The following is a 21178-nucleotide window of genomic DNA, read 5'->3' as shown; positions in this document are numbered from 1 at the left end:
TTAAGGTTAATTTTTGGATATACGTATTAATAAAACATGAAATTATAAATTCCGTTTATTGAATAAGCTACCTTAATAATTTTATAATCTTAATATATTATTTAACTTAATTGTATTCACTCCTTTGCATGACAGATTACGTAATTGAAAAATGGTAACAATCTGGAAGAGGGAAAAAGGGGCAATGTGCAGGACTTGTCCCCTTTTTTTCCCTTCAAGTTAACTTTTAATGTGTCATAGGATGGTATTATAGGTAAAATTATGAAAAATCCATTAAAATCAAGTACATTATTTATTGAATGGGTAAAAAACAGTTTTGCTTCACTTAAAAATGAAAGACTCATTCTATATTGGCTGCATTTTTCTTCTTGTCCCTCTATTTTTCCCTTTTTTGTCTTGCTTCGTCGTTGTGTGGCAGGTTTATATAGTAATCCTTTGCTTGCATTTTACTGCAGAATTTAGAAAGATGTACCAAATCCTCGTATTTTTCATCTGATATTGGCACTGGCCCTAAAAATATAAGCAAAATTTTCGTAGGCTTACGCATTTCAAAGTACGCATATTTTTTAAACATAATGTTATCATAAAGTAAAAACTTTTCGGTTTCATAAAACTTAAGTATCCCTGACATTTCTTAATATTTTTATTAACAATATCTTTATATTATTCTCTTAAATTTTAAAGATACTGTCACTTGATAATATAAATTTATTATTACCTGTGTGAGAGTGATCAGGAAGAGTGGAAGGTTCTACATTGAATCTACTGGCTGGTAGAGTGATGACTGTGCTTTCCCAATGTCCAGAATAATTATTCCTGAAGTACATAAGCCTTTGAGATTCAATAGTGAAATTGATTTCTCTTATGGGTCTTGTTTGAACGCTAAGTTTTTTCTTGTAAGTCAAGTTAAAGTCCATGATCGCCAAAACGAGTAATCTACTTCTACAACAACGTATGGATTAGGTTTCTGTCTACAATCCCTGATGTGAATAGTCCAGTCACTTGGCAGTTCAGCTCTAAAATTTTTTTTACTAGAGCCATATCTTTGTCTGTCTCCATATATGAGTGCCCTCTTAAAGGAAACGACATTTGTACAGACTTAAACCTGTTTTGTATATGTATCGTATAATGGAGGAATCACATCAACGTAATGTGTTTTTTCTGACCTCCGCAAGAGTCTGCATATATTTGGAGATTTTCAACATTTTTGTCGAGGTGGTTGTTTAAAAATTCAAAGAGCATTTGACAAACATTGTCACTTCCCTTTTTACCTTCTGACACTGGATAGACAAAAAAGTAAGAAGTGTTATTACTGAGAATGTGAATAATAAAACAAAAACCAGAAAGTTGTCTTCTGTAATATACATCGTTTGTGGTAACATTAGGCATACATAAATTTTTTCCATAATCAATGCATATGGCCTCATAGGTTTTTGTTTTCGATGCAGCCTTTCGGGCTCTTCTTTTTCTTCTTCTTCTTCCTGCTGTGTATAGGCATCATTGCCTGTTTTTCTTCACGTCATTGCCTCTGCTCAGTCACCTGGGAGGTTGTCACTCCATCTTTACCTAGGTCTTCCAAGGCTTCTTTGACCTGCTGGTGATTTGTCCCTTGATATTTTCACAATTCGTTCTTCCGTCATGCGGTCAATGTGCTCATTCCATTTTATCTTTCTATGCAGTACCCAGTCATTGATATTATCTATCTCGCATGTTCGTCTTATGTTTTCACTCCTCTCTCTATTCATTAGTGTTCTTCCCGCTATTCTTCGAACTATTTTCATTTCTGTAGTCTCCAATATCCGTTTCGTTTTAGAGGTCTCAGGTCGGGTCTCTGCTGCATAGGATAATATAGGTCCTGATTGCGGTCTTGTATATGCGGGCTTTTGCTTCAGTTTGAATGTATTTGTTTCGCCAGATTGTGTCATTTAGGTATGCAGCTGCTCTTGAGGCTCTTATAGTTTGGTTTCTTACTTCCGTCTCCACGTCCCCGTGTCCAGATATTTCAATTCCCAGATATTTAAATTTCATTTCCTGGTGTATTATTTTGTTATCCACCACAAGCTTACATCTGATCGGTGTCTTGGAAGTAACCATTGATTTTGTCTTTGCCGCTGATATTATCATATTGAACTTTTTTGCTGTTTTGTTAAATTTTTACAGTATGGGAAATAAAGAAGTCAAAATCCTGTGCTATGCAGACGATGCGGTACTGTTGGCAGAGAACGATGAGGATCTGCAAAGGCTCTTCTTTTTAAATCATAAAATTTGTCTGCCTTTAATTTGTGTAATTTGAATTCCGTTTCTTTTTTCTTCAAGGATTCTTCAATTTTATCTCCTTCTTCGACTTTCAACACTTTTCAAATCATTTCTCAGTGATCCTAGTTTGATATGTATTTAATCACAAAAACTACACGTATCTGTTCTTGGGTAGCCAAAGGCTGTGTTAAAAACAGATCTGTAAGAGTCATATGAGACTTGCGTGTTTGGATGTAGCTCTTGAAAAAGTTTATACTTTTATTTATATTTTTGATATATTCAGGTTCTCTGGCAAATATTTTTTTTTGTAGTCTTTTATACAATAGTGTGCCCCTCGACCTTTGAATGAATTTATATGGTCCTTAATCAGTTGTTTTGTTTCCTCAGGGATAGCATGTTTTCTATTTAAATGTTTTCCTCTTTGGTGAATATCCTGTCAATTTCAATGAGTTAATTAAATACTCTACCTTCCTTTTTGATATGCCATGTATGGCAGAAAATGCTTTCCGACTAACATCGTACTCATTAACTACCCCATCGACCATATCCCTAACTTTATATTTGCATGTAACATCTCTAAATTTCGCTTCAGCTGTATTTATCCTAGGCCTACGACGCTCAACAGGCACAACAGCCATCAAGCCACACAAATACAAGTTTTGTTCATTTGTATTGTGCATCAGATTAAATTTAGAAATAATGCTATCTCTAACCTGTAAAGGTATTTTTTCAAAGCATTTCATTCTACACTTACAGTCTGCTCCCGGCTCATGACTCTGCACCCTCATCTTCTTTGAAACTTCTCGCAATCTACCAAATCCTTTTCTTTTTTTAGTAGTCTTCTCCACAACACCATCATCACTTATGTCACTATCACTCATTTTGTACCAATATAGACAAATATTATTTAGAGATAACAACAACACACTAACTTCAACCTGTTGCACCGCTGACCGAGAACAACAAAACAAACACTGCCTTCACAATCATCTGATTCAAATCAGCAACTGTAAGTAGCAAATATCTTATTTGTTTTTAAAATAATGATTCTAAGATGTAAATACGTATATAATAAACTGAATTATCATATAACAACAATAAAAGTCACGATTAATTAAGATCTTCAGAGGTAAATTGCTGAATACAACGGCTTTTAGTTGTGGACTTGACCCCTTCTTTCCACTACGCTCTGAACTTAACCCCTTCTTCCCTTTGGGCCCAATTTTTCAAACAATTATTTTAAGGTGACTTGACCCGTTTTTCCCATAAATCATTATATCATGTGAAAGTACTCGTCGAGAGCTACAACAATCCATCAATAACTCAATTACTAAAAAAAATAGACTTTGCCCCTTTTTCCCTCCGGCCCTTCATTTGTTATCAGCATCATTACTCAATTCCATTATGCCAGCAGAACTCGTTGATGGTAGTGGATCAGAAGAGCTACTGGAGGCTAATTGCGGATTTTTCTTAATTGTATTGTTTTTTTTTTTAGAAAATTCATTATTGAACTCTTGAAAAGCAGCCTTATGTATATTTCTTATATGACCAATTAAATTGGTTGTGTTGCTACAAGTCTTTATTATTTTTTGACAAAGTCTACATTTTGCACTGTTATTATTTCCTTCAATTTTATGATAAAACCTCCATTTATCACTCTTCTTAGAAGGTGCCATCGTACGTGTTGTCAGACTGAAATAATAATAATAATAGTTAACTCATTCTAGGAGTTAAAATCTGTAAGTTCGTCAATCAAAAATGTCACATCAATATCAAAAGACAAATATATTTTAAATTTAATTCCATTAATTTAATATTTTATTAATTTGATAACATAGTGACAACAGGTAACATTAACAATTACAGAAAGATCCAGACTAATAATAATTAGATGATGAATAGATTTTCTAATTTCATCCATATTTACGGGAATTCAGAGATAAGTAAGATGTAGATAGATAAATAAACAATGTGTGTGTTACAGGTAAAATAGTTTACTAATCTCATAATTACTGACAAATATTTAGGTATTCTGTCATCCAGAAAATTATGAAATTTGCTGTTACTCTTGTTGACATCTTATTAAAAATAAACTACAACATACCGTCAACCGGGGTGAAGTTGGACAATTTTTAGCGTTTTTGGCAAATAACTTTTTTATCGTAATTTTGAAAAAAATCAGTAAGATAGTTCCATAATTACCCAACGCAAATGTCACATTAAATATTTGATAGTATTAATCAGTTTTTATTTTTTAAATTTTGTCCAACTTCAACCGCATTTTGGGGCGGGATTGGACAAGCCTTGTTTAATGGCTTAAACGTCAATTTTCCATCTTCTAATGATGGAGTTGGACACAGGACATATTTTTAAAAAAGGTTTTTGATTAGATTTGCAATTATTCAGTACAAATAATAATATCCAACGGTGATAAATGAACAAATGTTTTATTAATAAAAAAATTATTCAAAAAATTAAAACAAAATTAAAAAACGTAACAATACTTCTGAAAATAACAGTACAAAAATAAAAATCACTTCTAAATTCTTAAGTAGGCTTTTAAGAAGGGCTTAACCGATGCTATCATAATCTAATGTTTCAGTAAATTGAATGCGTTCTCTTCGTAAATCAATGGGTTTTTTCAGAATATAGAAAATTTCTTCTTGTGTAACCTCTGCAGAGTCTTCGACATTGGGGTATACAAAAAAATTACCCATTTTCTCCGAATATTTTTTTCTTAGGAATGTCACGAAATATGTGTTTTCTTCAACGTTAATGATCTTGCCCACAAAATTGAGATGTCTTTTTTGTCCGACGAACCGCACAAGAACGTATTGCCCTATACTGAAACGTGTTGTGGGACTAGGAATGGAAGGTTCAGTAAGCGTATTTGGTTGTATATCACAATCGTTTTCGTTATCAGTCTCGTCATTGTTGCTACTTTCATTAATACTTTCATCTTCTGAAGAATTTTCTTTTTCAATCCGATTCAGTTCTCCTGATTCTATTTCATCTTCTCCGTCACTGTCTCCAGGTAAAGTTACACTTCGTCCTGGCAATATATTTAGTCTTTTACCTCTTGGTTTTCTGGTTTTGTTTGGTGGAGGTGTTAGATTTTCTTTTATTAAATCGACAAAACTTTGAGACCAAGCATCAGTGTCATTACCAGTGTCATTTGTAGTCGGGGAGTTTTCTTAACACCCTCTCTCTATCCAGTGGATATATTCCAGCCGATGCGAATCCCGCTGTAATATTGTCCTTTGACCGTAAGCCCAGTTTTTCGAAAGTCTCGTGTAATAAACGCGGAAAATCGCTTTTTTGAAAAACTCCTCTATTGGATGATTTCCAACGTCGTAAAACAGCTCTCCACTCGCTTTTTAGTGGTCTGAAGAACGCAACATCAAGTGGCTGGAGAGTTGAATTCGGTGGTAATAATATAAAATGAATATCATTTTCTCTGCACTCTTTTATGACATATGACGATATATGACTAGACAGGTTGTCACCGATTAAAACTTTTTTGCCTTCAAATTTTGACAAATACGGCAAAGTCACTTTTAGGAACCAGTCTTCAAAACAAAACTGGTTGAACCAGCCACTTTTGCTGCGATTGTACACTGCACCGGGAGGACCATTTTCGATCCATGCAGGGTACAAATGCTGAGCTTTGTAAAAAATATATGGTGGAAGAATTTTCCCGGAAGCAGATCCAGCTACCATAACAGACACACTGGTTTTGGAACTATCCATTACAATGTCACAGTGTTTACTTCCTCTTTTTGTGACAACCCTGATCTTTCCAGGGTCGTCTGAAAAATTTGTCTCGTCGTAGTTAACTATTTGTTCACAAGGGACATTTTGCAGTGCTACTTGCAGTTCATCAAAGTATGCATTAACGACTTCTGACGTCACTTCGGCTCGAGCTCTTTTGATATTACTGGCCAATCTCACACTCAATTCAGCATGCCGTTGTAAAAAAAGTTTGGCCCATTCCACTCCAGGTAGATTATTTTTAAAAATAGAAACAGTTGTTCCTTGTCTATCTAAATAATGCTTCACTAGTTTTTTTATGTCAATAATTTGTAAAGGAAAATTCCATTTTGCTGCTGTTGAAATCTCATCGGCTAATGTGTTCTCCTGTTCTTCACTTAAAGCTGTTTGCTCACCATATCGTTGAGTGCATTTAATGCCTTTAACATGATTATATAACGTAGATTTTGGAACGCTAAACATTTCGGCGGCCGCTCTTAGAGTCATTTTTCTTTTTTTTACAGCTTCCACAGCCTTAACCATCGATTCAGGTTTATAATTTTGGTAAGGCTTTGTTCCAAGCGGTCTTTTATACTTGCGCACCATTGTCCAACTTCACTAAGAGGTACATTTTTCCATAGTACGGCCCTGTTTCTCAATCAACGTTAAAAATGTGACCTTCAACACTTATTGTTGGTTAAATACATACCAAAGACTTTGCTGATAAAATTTCATGCATGAACTATTACAGAATAATTTTCCCCAGCAGTTTTAAAACAAGTATTTTAAAATTGACAAATTTTATAACAATATTTCAGAATTTTTTTTTTCATAACTTACCGAATGCGTCCACACATAACCACGTTCTTACAAAGCCTGATTTGTATGGTTAACGCTGCAATCAATCACGCAACAAGGCAATGTATCTCTTTGATTGCCTAGATATATATACATATATATATATATATATATATATATATATATATATATATATATATATATATATATATATATATATATATATATATATATTTAAATAGGTCCTTTGTCCAACTTGACCATAAAAGCCCAACTTAACCCCGGGTGACGGTAATTACATCCTTACTTACCTCAGTCCGATCGAAAACGTTAGGTTAGGTGTTGAGATTTTATTGTAATGAGTAGGTATATTACTATACAATTATCCATTATTCATTCTTATTTCGAATTCGTTCCACAAAATCAAATGCAATTTAATGTTTTTAAGTTTAGAAAAACAGTTTTTTTTTAACACGCTTTTATTAGTTATTGTCACTGTCTGACACACAATGTTTTATGAAAAAACATCGATTCAACGAGTATATCGATAGCTTTTCAAAACATCGGATCGATTCGATTTATCGCATTGTAAACATCGATGTTTTCGATGCATTGATTTATATCGAATATCCCTACCGACTGCTCATAACTACGTCAAACGCCAGTCTGCCATGCGCTAACATATTGTCGTCTCCAGACACTTCTAGAGGGGAGAGTATTTTAAGCAGATTTGTCAAATTTTCTGAGCAAAACATCGAAATTGTTGAATTTTTTCTATCGTAGCGACCGATCGCTGGTTAATATACTAAGACATGTTGTAAACAGTACCTAAGTACTATGGAAAAATAAATGTATTCGAGAATGAGAATGTATTTTCTTATCATAACACCATAAACCATTAGTTTTAATAAATAAAATGAATAATGGAGTAACTTGCTAATGTTATTCAATTTGATATATTTGTTAGCCATGTATTAGTTTCCAGTTATTTGTAAAACTAATTTTCATACAATTATTATTGGATAATAGACTAGTATAGGTTATGTTATATATTTATTATTCACAAATTAGGGGTTCAAAGCTGAAGTGGAGTAAGTCCATAATATGTGATTTTGAGAAAACAGCAGTTGAAAAGTAAACATTACAACTAAGGCTTATTATTAATTAGTATCCTCATCAAAAATAATTTCGTTCAATTGGTTGTATTGCGCTTCTTGTGGTGTACAGGTGGAATATAAGACAGAAGATCAATCATATCTTTCTTTTTGGCAGCAGTCACAGGTCGCCGTGTAATGTAAAGACAGTCTTGGTTGACGCGATTCAAAGATGTAATTTTTTTTCTTCCGGTACCGCTAGTTTTTTCCACGTCTAGAATACGAAACTGCGAAAAATCGTTCAAAGTTTCTTTAAATCTTATTTTAAACTCATGGCCTCTTTAAAGGCGAATCCAACACATCTTTAGCTAACTAAAAGGCAAGTTATCTGTGTCATTTTTTCTATTTGTAATAGTATCCTCTAATGCCGATGCACTTAAAAATTAATTTCGTTGCATCTGAATCGTGTTGAAACGAGGCTCCTTTCTTTTTGCATTCTTTATAACGTCAAACCAATCTTCTGGAAAGAAACTGTTTTGGCATGTTTTACTTGATGATTCTATAATGCCAAACTCTGAATCATTGGGAAGGAACCAATGCTCAGAAACTAAGAATTTCAGGTCAATCATCTCCGCAGCCATTATAGGATCCTAGACAAGTTTAAGGAGCATAAGAGACCTTAATATTGCGATTCTGGCCAGTGCAAGAATCTGAGAACAAAATTATATTCCTATGGTTACGGGCGTTTTCTTTAAGATGCTTGCAGATACACGAAGCTACATCTTGAGAACATCTACCACTACAGTTTCGTCCCAAACATAGATAAAACCTGTTTTGGTATTGAAATAGTGTATTCCAACATTATAGACATATGAATTCCTTTTATAGATGTCGAAAGTTTGGGAAACCGAAGCGCTTTTTGGAGGTCAAATGTGCAGACGTAAAAATTGTCAGAGGCCTTCTGTCGGTCGGTCTTAAGAACAATTTTTGCAACTCAAGTTCCTTTCTCTTTTCATTTTGCATTTTAACACGCATCTTAAGGAATAACTCATCGCATTGGCGACAAGTATCTTTGCTGAGAACTTTAAAGTGAAGATTAAATTTTATTGAGAAAACCTTGTAATAATATTTTTCTTTCACTGGTTGTTTGTTTTTCTGAGAATTTTTTTGAACATAAAGATCGTACATTTTCCTTATCATCAGGGTATCGTCTTTTTTCGTTATCGTTCCTGCTGTAGTGACTCTGATAAGATGGAAATGATTTTATATGTGCAACAACATCTGAATCATCAATTTTATTTGTTGGGACATTCTTTCCCCGGGAGTCTATGACTGCAAAAACAAACCTCTTCTTTAGTCAAACAACGATATAGCTATCCCCAATTAATTTGTAGTGTACTGAGGAAAAACTTTTTGCAGTTTTATAGCCTTCTTTGTAAATTGTAAATAAAAGTAAAATTCTTTTCACGTCGTGAACCATTCCTAGGTCGCTTCATCGCGGTTCTCGACACTCTTACTAAGCCACGTAGAAATATTCGAAACGATTCGAAAAAATTGGATAAATCTTCCGGGTTGAAACTGCTAGCACATTTTTTTGCATTTGCACTCAACATCTGGATCAAATATTTTAGCAGGAATACATTTTTCTATCTTTGTTTTATAGGTTTTTCCACTATTTCTCAAGAACTTTCGTTTCTTTTTTGCCCAGCTGGCTTTGTTTCTAAATCTTTTTCTACCTGGTTTGTCTTTTTCAGGACTTTCTTAAGCAAATAAAAAATCGTTGAAAATTTTTATAAGAATTTATGTTGAGTGACATCTCACCATTGAAGTTAGCTACTACATCGTTCGAACGCACCAACTGAGCTAATGGTAGTTCGTCTTCAGATTCTCAATCTGAAAAGAGATGATATTAATTGTTTTATTACGTAAATAATCCTAAACATGCTTATTTTAGACGTCGGTAATTAAAACCTTGAAATATTTCATTTTTCGAGAATCTTGAATATTATTGTTGAAAATAATAGCTCAATTTCATTGTTATTATCCTAACTTACCGTCAGAATTCATTTTAACACTCAAAATCTATTCAAAATAAGGAATAAAAAGTCAAAACTATTAAATTCCTGGCGATAAGTCACGCGGGAATATTGTCAAAATAGTACTAATGGTTTCGTTTTACTATAGCACCGAACACTTTTAATAAATTGTCACTGCAGTAGTGGTATTATCGCCATCTATCGGTAAAATGGTGATACTGGACTTGGTCCATTGCAGTACAGAAAATTTATTTGATTAACACCTCTTTTGTGTTATAAGGTGAAAAAATCCAATTTATGGACTTTGTCCACTCCAGCTTTGAGCCCTTCAAATATCATACATAGAAACTTATAATTGGAGTTATTTAATATGAATTATGATGATATGAGATAGCATAAGAATTGTGTTACAGATATAAGTAAACATGTTAATAAAAACTATTACAGTACCAACATAATAAATCAATTATCAATTAGGAACATCAAAATGTATTTAAGAATTAATATATTGTTTCCATGTACTATCAAAATGTCTATGAAGGTTAGAAAATTTTAGTTACTTGATTCACCACAATGTCTAAGAAACTTCAAATAATTTTCCATTTTCTGACATCTGACATTTATTGATAATTAACATTAATAACAATTACGTCTACAATGCTTGAAGTAATTTTGTGTACACTGACAGAATGAATAAAGTTTGATAAAGGTGTTTGTTACATCATTGTTTCTTTTCAGCACTTAGTAAATGAATTTATATAATGAAATGTTTTATCCAGAAATTGTGGTTGAACCAAATAATACCACAAATGTATAATATGCTATTATTAATTTGAAGTGATTTAAAAAAAATAGTATTGTCTCTTAAGATATTCAGATAATAAAATTATTTTCTTGTTTTATTTGTTTTAATAATAGTGGCACTGATGGAATAAAAAAATAAGTGATTTGAAATTAATTTTAAATATAAGGGAATATGACAATAACAGTCCTAATAGTATTTCACCCACAACTTCGGTTTAATAGATACATAATCTAATGAAAGCATTTTTTGTGTAATGCTACTGTCAATAACCTGCATTAAGTTTAGTAACATATATTTATGAGTATATCATTATTTGACCACTTGGATAAGAGCATTTTTAATGGAGCAAATGATTTCACTAAACGACTGGGTGCGGCAACTTTTATAATTTAATGATAATATATGGAAATGACAATGTTGCCATGGTAGACACATTTGTCCAATAGATACAACAGCCATCTAGTAATTTAGATACTGATGATAAAAGGAGAACTTGAAACAATTTAACGCTATAGTGTTGTTTATTTATATAGCATCAAATTATCGCCCAATTGCACTCCTTCTCAAGTTATCTAAGACCAGGGGTCTCCAAACTACGGCCCGAGGGCCACATCCGGCCCACGGGGAACTCCTTTTAGAGAACATATTTTTTATAGCAAATTAAATTTAGTTTACTAAAGTATTCTAATTTTATGTTGAATAATTATTAATATGACATCTACATTGATATGGTCATGGGCTAACTACTCATTACATTGTTGTAGGCTTATTTTTATTGTTTTTGTGATAAGTTGGATAAAGAAACACATAATTGTAATGAATAAAGACATGTATAATATGCAGAAAATTTAACTTCAGTATATAATAACAAACAAATTATTGAAATGAATCCAACTAACATTTTATACATTTTAAATAAAAACATAACTTATAACAAACATAATGACATATGAAATACTAATGAGATTTATGTAATTGAGATTTTCCACTGACAATTGTTTGTAGTTGTGGACTACTTTTACTTGTACCAATTATTAAAAGAGATTTAAGATGCTCATCAGTAATTTAGATCTGTAAACATTTTTTATGTACTTCATTTTGGAGAAGGTCTTCTCACATAAATAAGTAGTACCAAAAACAGAAAACAGCCCACGAGCAAATTTATGCAAATTATCAAATTGTGTCAGTGGAAGACTCTTATAAAATTCCAACAAAGATGAGTTTTGATATTTGTTCTTAATTATATCACTGCACTGTAGATCAATCATTTCCATTTGAAGTTCCGGGGCTAGGGTTTCAATGCCAGTATCAGAAGGATTGTGAAAAATCATAATTTGTTTCGCAATGGCATCAAAGTCCGAGAAACATTTACTTCGTAGTTGTGATTGAAACAGTATCAATTTCTTCCGGAATGATTTGATATAAGTGTATAAATCAGGAAGATGCTGGTTTTCTCCTTGCAATCTCAAATTCAGTTCGTTCACATGTTTCGTCAAATCATCATAGAATGCTAACTTCCATGCGTTGTTTTGTAATCCAGTAAGAGGGCGAGGCTCTTCATTCAAAAAAAATTCGATCACTGCTCGAAGTTCAAAAAAGCGCTGAAGGACTTTTCCACAACTAAGCCAACGTACGGCAGTAGATATGATAAGGTAAGTCATTTTCTCTAATCTCTTCAATAAATTGTCGGTGATTCAGCCCAAAAGATCTGATAAAATTAACAGTTGATATGACTCGTTTCAGGACTTCAGACATATCCAAACATTTTCCGCACAAAGACTGTTGATGAATGATACAATGTAAGACTAATGCTTTTGAACCACCGTCACAAGAGCGACCACTCCTTTATTTTTCCCAATCATGTTTTTGCCTCCATCAGTTGTAATACATTTCAAGTTTTTCCATCGAAGGTTCTTTTGATTAATGGCCATTTCAACTCCTTTAAAAATATCTGTACCAGTAGTAGCGCCATATATCATCAATACTATACATATCAAGAAGTTCTTCATGCATTTCATAGCTTTCTTCTTGAATATAAATCAACACCTGAGTAGTATCTGACACATTCGTTGACTCATCCAATGCCAAAGAAAACCACTCAACATGTCCCATTTTTGTCGAACAGTTGAGAGGATATATTTTCAGCGATGTTTTCTACCCTTCGAGCCACAGTGTTTGCTAACATACTAACAGTTTTTAATAAATTTATCTTTTTAAGGCACATTTCTTCGGCTACTGCAATTATGCATTCTTTGATCATTTCTCCATCGGTGAATGGTTTTTCACGTTTTGCAATTTCAAGAGCTACACGAAAGGTGGCACGAGTTGCAGCCTTTTGTTCAGTTTTGAGTTTTGTAAATGAAGATTGCTGCGATTTCAATCCGTGCTTCATAGCTTCGAATTTTTTTGTCCGCAAACTTCCTGTATATTTTGAGTAATTTTGAAAATATTGTTTCATATTGACGTTTAATGTTATATTCTTTGAGAACAGCTATGCTTTCATTGCAAATCAAACATAGCGTCTTGTTACTGGACTCAATTACGAAATACTGAATGTTCCACTGATCTTTGAATTTTCTGCATTCACTATCAATTTTTCGCTTCTTTTGCATACTACTAAATCACACACCAAACCAACAATTCAAATCAAAATACTGTTATAAAGATGTCTTAAACTTAAACACGCACAAACACGTTTTAAGGAGGTACGCACTATTTTATTTCACAACTTTCTCGAACCAACGAGATTATTCTGTACGTGCTATTAGCGCCATCTGTTAACGAAAGAAGGTACTACCTATTTCCGCTTGTGTCCACAAGATGTCATGTCACGTTACTCCTCATGGCTCGTACTCTACGACTAATCTAGAAATTACAGATAATGACAGGAAAATTAATAATATGCAGTGTTGCCGTTTTGCGGACTTTAGTCCGATTTGCAGCCTTGTTTAAACTTTGCGTACTTTTTTTTCATCAGTGGACTATTTCACTTTTTACCACCGGCAACAATGATAAGACTAGAAAGATTGGTCAAAAAGAGGCTTTTATCATTTCTGTTCAAATATAAAATACTTACTTCCCATCAATTTGGCTTTTTAAATAAGAAATGCACAAGTTCCTCCTTATTGAGTCGCATCTCCGATGTGCCCTTTCCTTCTGGGGTACGTGTGGTGTGACTCAATTTGTGCGAATTTTTAAACTACATAAGAGAGCTGTTAGATATTTACTTGGACTAAACAGCAGGGCTCTTCCTTCCTTATTAGTCTTTGATTAAGTTTGCTTAATTCGTAAGTACGTTTCTCAAATTTGAGAAAGATCGTTGCACGGCTATTCACTTTGGAACGCGGAGTACGACCTTTACCTATCTACTCCACGTTCAGAATTATTTAAGGGCTTAAAATTTTACAATGCAAAAAAATCACTTGCCAATTGAAATAAAATTTATATAATCTTTTCCCGCATTCCTCAATAATTTGAGGGCATATTTACTGGAAAGTGTCTTCTACTCTGTAAACTAGTTCTATTCTAATAATAATAATATTTACCTATAATTTTATTCGTCATTGTGGTTTTCTTTTGTATATTGAAATTTTAATAGTATCTTTATTCAGTTATTATTGTTTGTTTTTCAGTTTTCACAAGCTTTTGTCTACAAATTGTAACAATTTTTTGACAATAAAGCGTTTCTTTCTTCTCTCTATATATGAAATGTGAAGCGACCAATAAAAAATTAATAAAAACAAGCTCTATAACACGAATTACAGTATATATCAATGAGAGATAATGTACATTTGAAAGTTGTATAGAAGGCGTAATCAAGGAGAGGAAGTGATTGAGGTTTTAAAAATTGCCAATAATAGTCATAAATTTGGAAAATGGAAATTGCAGATTCATACTTGAGATATGTGTTGACTCTGTGATAGAAAGGGCAAGTAGTTGAGTTGGTTGAAAATTTCTTTTTAAAGCGTTCAGATACGACGTTACGGATTACAGGATTTATTGTATTTGATAATACAGAGATCGCGTACGAGATGCTCAGATATTGTTGTGGTAGCTCTCCAGTAGTGATTTTATCGATGCTTTATATATGTGTAGTAGACTTGAGTAGTCTGCACCCCAGTTTTTGGATGCTAGTATCCTGAGCAGGTTAATTACAGGTTGGCATTTTTTCTTCAACGTCAGAATGTGTGTTTTCCATGCTAATTTTTGATCAAGTATAATTCCTAGAAAGTTTATTTCTCTGACATATTCTATATAGATATAAAGTTTTGGGCTGGGGCTGGGTTCTTCTTGAGAAACATATCGCTTTTGTTTTCGACGTATTGAATCGCAGCCCACTTGTTTCTGACGTTCTATTTGGCTATTGTTTGTTCGATGTTCTTATGTGTTGTCATATTTTTTCCTTTGCAATTAATAACTAAGTCATCTGCGTATAATCTGCATTTTACTGGTGATTTACAGTTTGCAATAATCGAATTTATCGCTATGAGAAATAATGTTGTACTGAGATTCGACCCTCTTGGTATACCATTTTCTTGTATCTTCAACTGGGAGTATATTACATCCACTCGCACTTGATACTGGCGATGTTCTAGGAAGTTAGAGATATATTTCACTATGCTGCCTCGTATTGACCAGTCGTAGAGTGTTGTAATTATTTTCAATTTCAAAATATTTTATTACTCAACATATTCTCCTCTTAATTGGATGCATTTATTACAAAGAACCTGCAACGTCACTAGACCTCTAAAAAAATGTTTATTCTGGCTCTGCAAACCAGACCTTCACAGCTTTTATTACTTCCTCGTTGAAATAGATGATAGTAGGATGGGGGGGGGGGTGGTGTTCTAGTAATTCAAACCCTAAATAACGAATTTTTTACATGGCAACATGAGAAACTTGGAACCCTTAAGGCCAATTCACGCCGCCTAGATACGATGCGGGCGATGCGAGAAGGTCACATCTACGACCCGTGCGACGATATAGCGATCGCATCATGTAGTATTATAATTTCATTGTTTGAAGATTCAATTTATAGGGCATAAAAAATTATTTTAGTCTTTTTTATGTTTTACTGAAGAATTTATTTCTTCGTTATTTTCTAAAATACATAGAATATTTATTATTTGTGGTAGAATTGAAATCTTTTGATATAAACATACACTCTACTTGAACATTTGAACTGTTATCAAAATTGAAGTGATTGTAAAATCTGTTGTTTCTGATATTCGCTGGGGATCATCTAGATAGAGTGGTTAATGGAAATTGATTAAATTTACCTGAAGACCTTTTCACAACATGTATATTTTAATAATAATCAATGCTTCCTCTACTAGTTTATAATACGTCGATATTATTTCCGGCAACATACTTACGTTTTTATAAAATAATGTGAGTAGTCCAAATTAATAAATGTATGAATTAACTTCAAATCATCGTCTTCAAAAGGGTAATGTAACAGTGTTAACAAATATATCAGCTTCATTGAATAGTCTGATAAACTTAAACTAATACAAATATATTATTGATCATTTTTGTATCATCTGAACGAAGGATTTCATAGTTAAATAACTTCCTCAGTCAAATTAATAATCTTTGATTTTTTGAGAGATAGGATGCCAAGAATTGAAGATTAAATATCTTGAGGACCAACTTGGTTTTGTATATCCCTCCGTTTTGATGCTATTGTTGATTTTATATAGTGTGACATTACGAAAATTAATTCTATTATTTGGTTTAATATTGATTGTGAAAATGTTTAATATGGTGAGAAGTGAATATTATTATTACTTAGTATATCAGTATTGTAAGTATTCACGGAAAAAGCATGTAATATATTTGTACGGGTTGCTTGAAACAGTTTCCTCAAGATCTTTCTCACATAAAACTGCATTAACAAACCATGAAACATAAAAAAACATTAGTAGTTTATTTATAAAGTTTTAACGACACTCAAAAATAAATCGATAGCAAAAATTTTTAGAAATAATTCATATAGCTAAAAAGGAGAAGTCATAAATGACAAAAAAGACGTAAGCATTAATATGAATTGACACTTCTTTTTTATATATTAAAATTTGCTACTCAATATTAAGTATATGCCACTGCATACGTTCACTCGGGAGTGTAAACAAAGAGCACGACCACACTCGCATGGACACTGAACATTTGATTTGTATTCTGGATCCAGAAGTTTTTCATAACAGTTTCAAATATTGCTGGAGCAGAGTGTAAATGACATAGCTCGAATTGCCTTGATCCAGTGGTGATAAAGACTGTATTTTCTTTGTCTGCTTGATCTATCTGCCAATATACAGACTTCAAGTCCGTAACGGCCTGGGATCACTAGTTCAATATAACTCTCATAAATATTTTCTTAAATGCTTGGACGCGGCGATTACTATTTTCTATCTGAATTTTTTATATACAGTATACCCACCCTTAAACATGATGTCAGCATTGATTTTGTTAGATTGCAATATTGCCATTTTGTTGGATATTTTCATTGGTGAACAAGGTTGTACACAATTGCTTATGTTTATTTGTTAGCAATTACAAGATAATAAAAAGTTATTTAAAACAATTTTTCTGATAATAGAATTTAATTAATTCATTTAAGTTAATGATTTGCGGTGGAATTGAACTATACCCATTTCTAATTCGTGTTTTCAACTCTTCAATATTCACTGGTTAGGTCCTAAAAACAGCGTTTCAACTACCACTACATAAATGAGATCAAAAAAGTGAGATCTGCGGTTTTTTATGAAGGATGTCATGTTTCTAGTTCATGTTCAGACCCCCGGCCGATGTCAAGTTGGTTAGAACAACAAACTTTGTCGTGATCCATCTAAATATATGTGAAATGTGCCATATATAGTAAATAGTGCGTTATAAGAAATCTCTATGCACGCGTCAGTCTCAAGTCTCAACAAGCTTCACACAAAGTTCTACCTTGCTGCTTCGATTCATTTTATTATAATAGAGTTTGAACGACCTATCAATCAAGTTGTTTTGAGAAATGTTTCACGCTGTATAAAATTTTTGGCTTAAGAAGGATTAACACAAATCATAAACAGAATGAAGGCTATTTACGGTGACGTATGTCCTTCATTTTCAATAATTATTATCATGAGAGAACAATGTACCTAACCTAACAATTAATCGACATTTTACATTCAACATATTCTATTAAGTACTTTACTGTCCTAAGTATTCCGAATAGATCACTTTAGATTTACTCGTTTATACGCACTTCACTATTGTGACTACTAACTATTAAACTGGGTTGTAACTGTCTTTTTTCACAGAAGTTCAAAAGGATTGGTGCGCTTAAGCCTGCGAACTGTATTTTGATTATCGAGATGTTCCAACATTTTGTTGTTTAGGTGGTTATGATGTTGTTTTTCGTGACATCTATCAATCTTCTTTGACTGTTTTGATATGGAGTGCCTGATGTAGTGGAGTGCCTGTCGCGGAGGCCAAATTGGTGGGATTGAATAATTTCGTTTTGATCAAGTATGGGTTGTATTTTTATTAATAGTATCATTTCAAATAATTTTGAAATCATTGGTAATAATGATATCGGTCTATAGGATTCTATTTATACAATGGTTTTTCTGTTTTAGGTATCATTATCTCTTCAGCTGTTTTCCACGTTATTGGTACGTATTGGAGCTTGAATACTGTATTTATGAGGTTTGTGAGTTTCGCAATGGCCTTTCTTGGTAACTGTTGCAATACTTTTCCCGTTATCCTGGGGTTTTCGTCACGAAATATTTTCTTCAAAAAATAATTAAATTTAGACTCATTCTTTCAAAATTTTACAAGCATCATTATTGGAAAAGCTTTTTAAAACAGTATAGGTTTACAAATAATACTAACCTTTGTCTGAGAAGATACCCAACTATCAATGTCTTTTGTGCACCCATTAGTAGCGTCTTTTACTAATTTCAACAGTTCAAAATGCAAATTACATATGATACTTACGTCATATAATGGAGTCTGACGAAGACCATGTGCATCACTCGTACTTTGCCCTTTAAAAATTTCGACATTTTGTGGTGATGCTAAAGCTTCATCATTCCGGAATGACGTTCGCGTGGCAGGGAGTCCTACATAGGCAAACCTTTAAAGCATGTAATGTTTTTTTACGTTATAAATTAGCTAATAATAATTTCCTAATAGAAACAAGTATTTTATTTTTAGAAATGTTTAGCGGTGAAAAATAAAATAAATCTCACTTTTTAACAATTTTATAAGAAAAAAAATTGAAATATAATTTTTGACATGCTTACAAAATTACTTATAAATTTTTCATTAATTTACTTATTTGATTGATCTTCAATATATATATATATATATATATATATATATATATATATATATATATATATATATATATATATATATATATATATATAACTTAACTTTTAATTTACTGGAACCGTGTTTTTAAAAACTAACTTTATTTCTAACATAAATTCTACCAACAACTTCAATTACAAATTGATATTTTTTATTACAAACGTGAATTAAATAATCTTTTGGTAAACACAAGCTAAGCAATTCTACAATAAAATAAGTTCTTAATCAGCACAATATACTGTCCACCTAAGGGCAATGGCGTAGGTGACACCTCCCCCTTTAGAAGGAAGCTTCTCCTGGAAGCTGGATCCCATCTTCTGTTGCCTGCGGGTGATTCTTACTTGTCCTTCCTGAATGTTTCCTCTTATACAAAATCCACAAGAAGGCCAATATCAATGCTATATAAAGAAGAATAGTCCAAATACTGGGAATGTGAAAATTAGTGTTATCCGTGAATATTGGCGTTACCAGTTGATTTGGAATATCCTTTAATTTTAATTTTTTTAAATCAATCCTCATTGGAAAAACGTGTAATTGATTTAATTTCAAATTTAATTCATTTATTACAAAAGGTTGTCCAAACGTTTTTTGTTAAAATATTAACTCTTGGTTCCTAAATATAATTTTACATGCTGAATTTTCTATTAAATAAATGCCTTTAAGAGTTCTCACTTCAGTTTCTTGCTTACATTTTATGATTAATTTTTCTTCTACGGGAAATATTGCCAAAAATTGATTTATCTCCGGAATAATTTCAATGTGATTCTTAATTATTTCAATTTTTGTATATTGACAATATGTAGAATTTCCTGCTAGCAATATGTTCTCTTCGCATCCATAATTATTATTGTCTTGCAAATGTTTAGGACATTGAAATATATTGCCGCGAGTACAAATGTCATTTAGAGGTTTAATGACATTATTTGATTTAAGTAAAAATTTTGAATTAGGTATTAATGTTACGTATTCTGATTCAATTTCTGTAGGTATAGGTAACATATAAAAAAGATTAAATAAAATATCATAGTTAATGGGTATTGATAAAAAATATTGAATTTGATTATTTTCTACTTTACAAACTACGTCTATGACGGCTTCAAATTCTAAAATATTTTTATGTTTTAATTCAAAGGGTAATTCCGCTTGGTAGTAATAATGCACTTTTTGCAACTCTACAAATAAATCGTGAGATTTTATAATACTTGGATGTAATGTTCTAAGTTTACAGAAGGTCAAGGAATTTTCAACCGTTTCTAAAATGTCTTGAATTACATTGAATGTGATAAGAAGTTCGTTGAATAACTCTTTTAAATATTTAATATTTTCCGCATTTGCTTGAAAATCTAGAATATCTCTTATCTCAAATATTTTCGTTTTTAATAATTTTTCATTATACTGAATGTCCTGAATTGCCTTATTAAAATTATCAGTTATTTGGCGACTAACAGAATATTGCATTCTTATTTGATTTTGCAAGTTTTCTTGGTTTTGTTTTAAATGTTCCATAATTGAATTAATTCTTTCTCCATCTTCAGAGTCCAAGTTTCCTGTTATTGTTTTTACTATTGATCCAAGACCGTTAATTAACCCTCTCTTTGGTCTATCTAAGGTAGAATGAATATTAATGTTATCAAATTTTTCTTCTATACTATTCCTAGTGTACTCTATTATATTTACAATATTTTCTGTTTCAGAATGAAAAAATGTACTATTAGACATATTATATTTAACGTGATTATATTGTATACTTAACTTATTATATTCTACGAGTAGTGGACTTAAATTATAAAAATGAACAAAAGTATGACTGGATTTCTGCAGCTTGGCATATCCAAGATTTATGGGAAGTATTCCCAAGTTATGGGTAACATCTTTTATATTGACTGTTGCGTCTCCGGCGGTGACGAACCTAAAATAAATTTATAAGGAGTCTTTTTAGGACGTTTTATGTTTGAAAGATGAATATTTTCTGAAGTATTTTTGTGTCTAGTAGCGATTTTAGCTGTTTTTAGTCGGTTATTTTTGCTTTTGATTTCTTCACTTTTATATTTATTTTTGGTTTTACCTTGTGCCTG

General features: G+C 32.3%; 1 protein-coding gene across 2 annotated transcripts in view; it reads left to right on the top strand.

The window, feature by feature from the left end:
* The window catches only part of LOC130451427 (pleckstrin homology domain-containing family J member 1-like), a 33630-nt gene extending 14681 nt beyond the window's left edge, over nt 1-18949 (top strand). The window contains exon 3 of one of the 2 annotated variants that reach the window (XM_056790435.1): nt 18365-18949. In XM_056790435.1, coding sequence (XP_056646413.1) covers nt 18365-18467 — 103 coding nt within the window. In that variant the 3' untranslated portion in view covers nt 18468-18949. The remainder of the gene's footprint in view (nt 1-18364) is intronic. The other variant, XM_056790434.1, reaches the window with a different exon arrangement.
* Nucleotides 18950-21178: the final 2229 nt, after the last annotated feature.

Source organism: Diorhabda sublineata, chromosome X (genome assembly GCF_026230105.1).
Source record: "Diorhabda sublineata isolate icDioSubl1.1 chromosome X, icDioSubl1.1, whole genome shotgun sequence".
In the NCBI taxonomy this organism is placed as follows: Eukaryota; Metazoa; Arthropoda; class Insecta; order Coleoptera; family Chrysomelidae; genus Diorhabda; species Diorhabda sublineata.
This window is presented reverse-complemented; position numbering and strand designations above follow the sequence as displayed.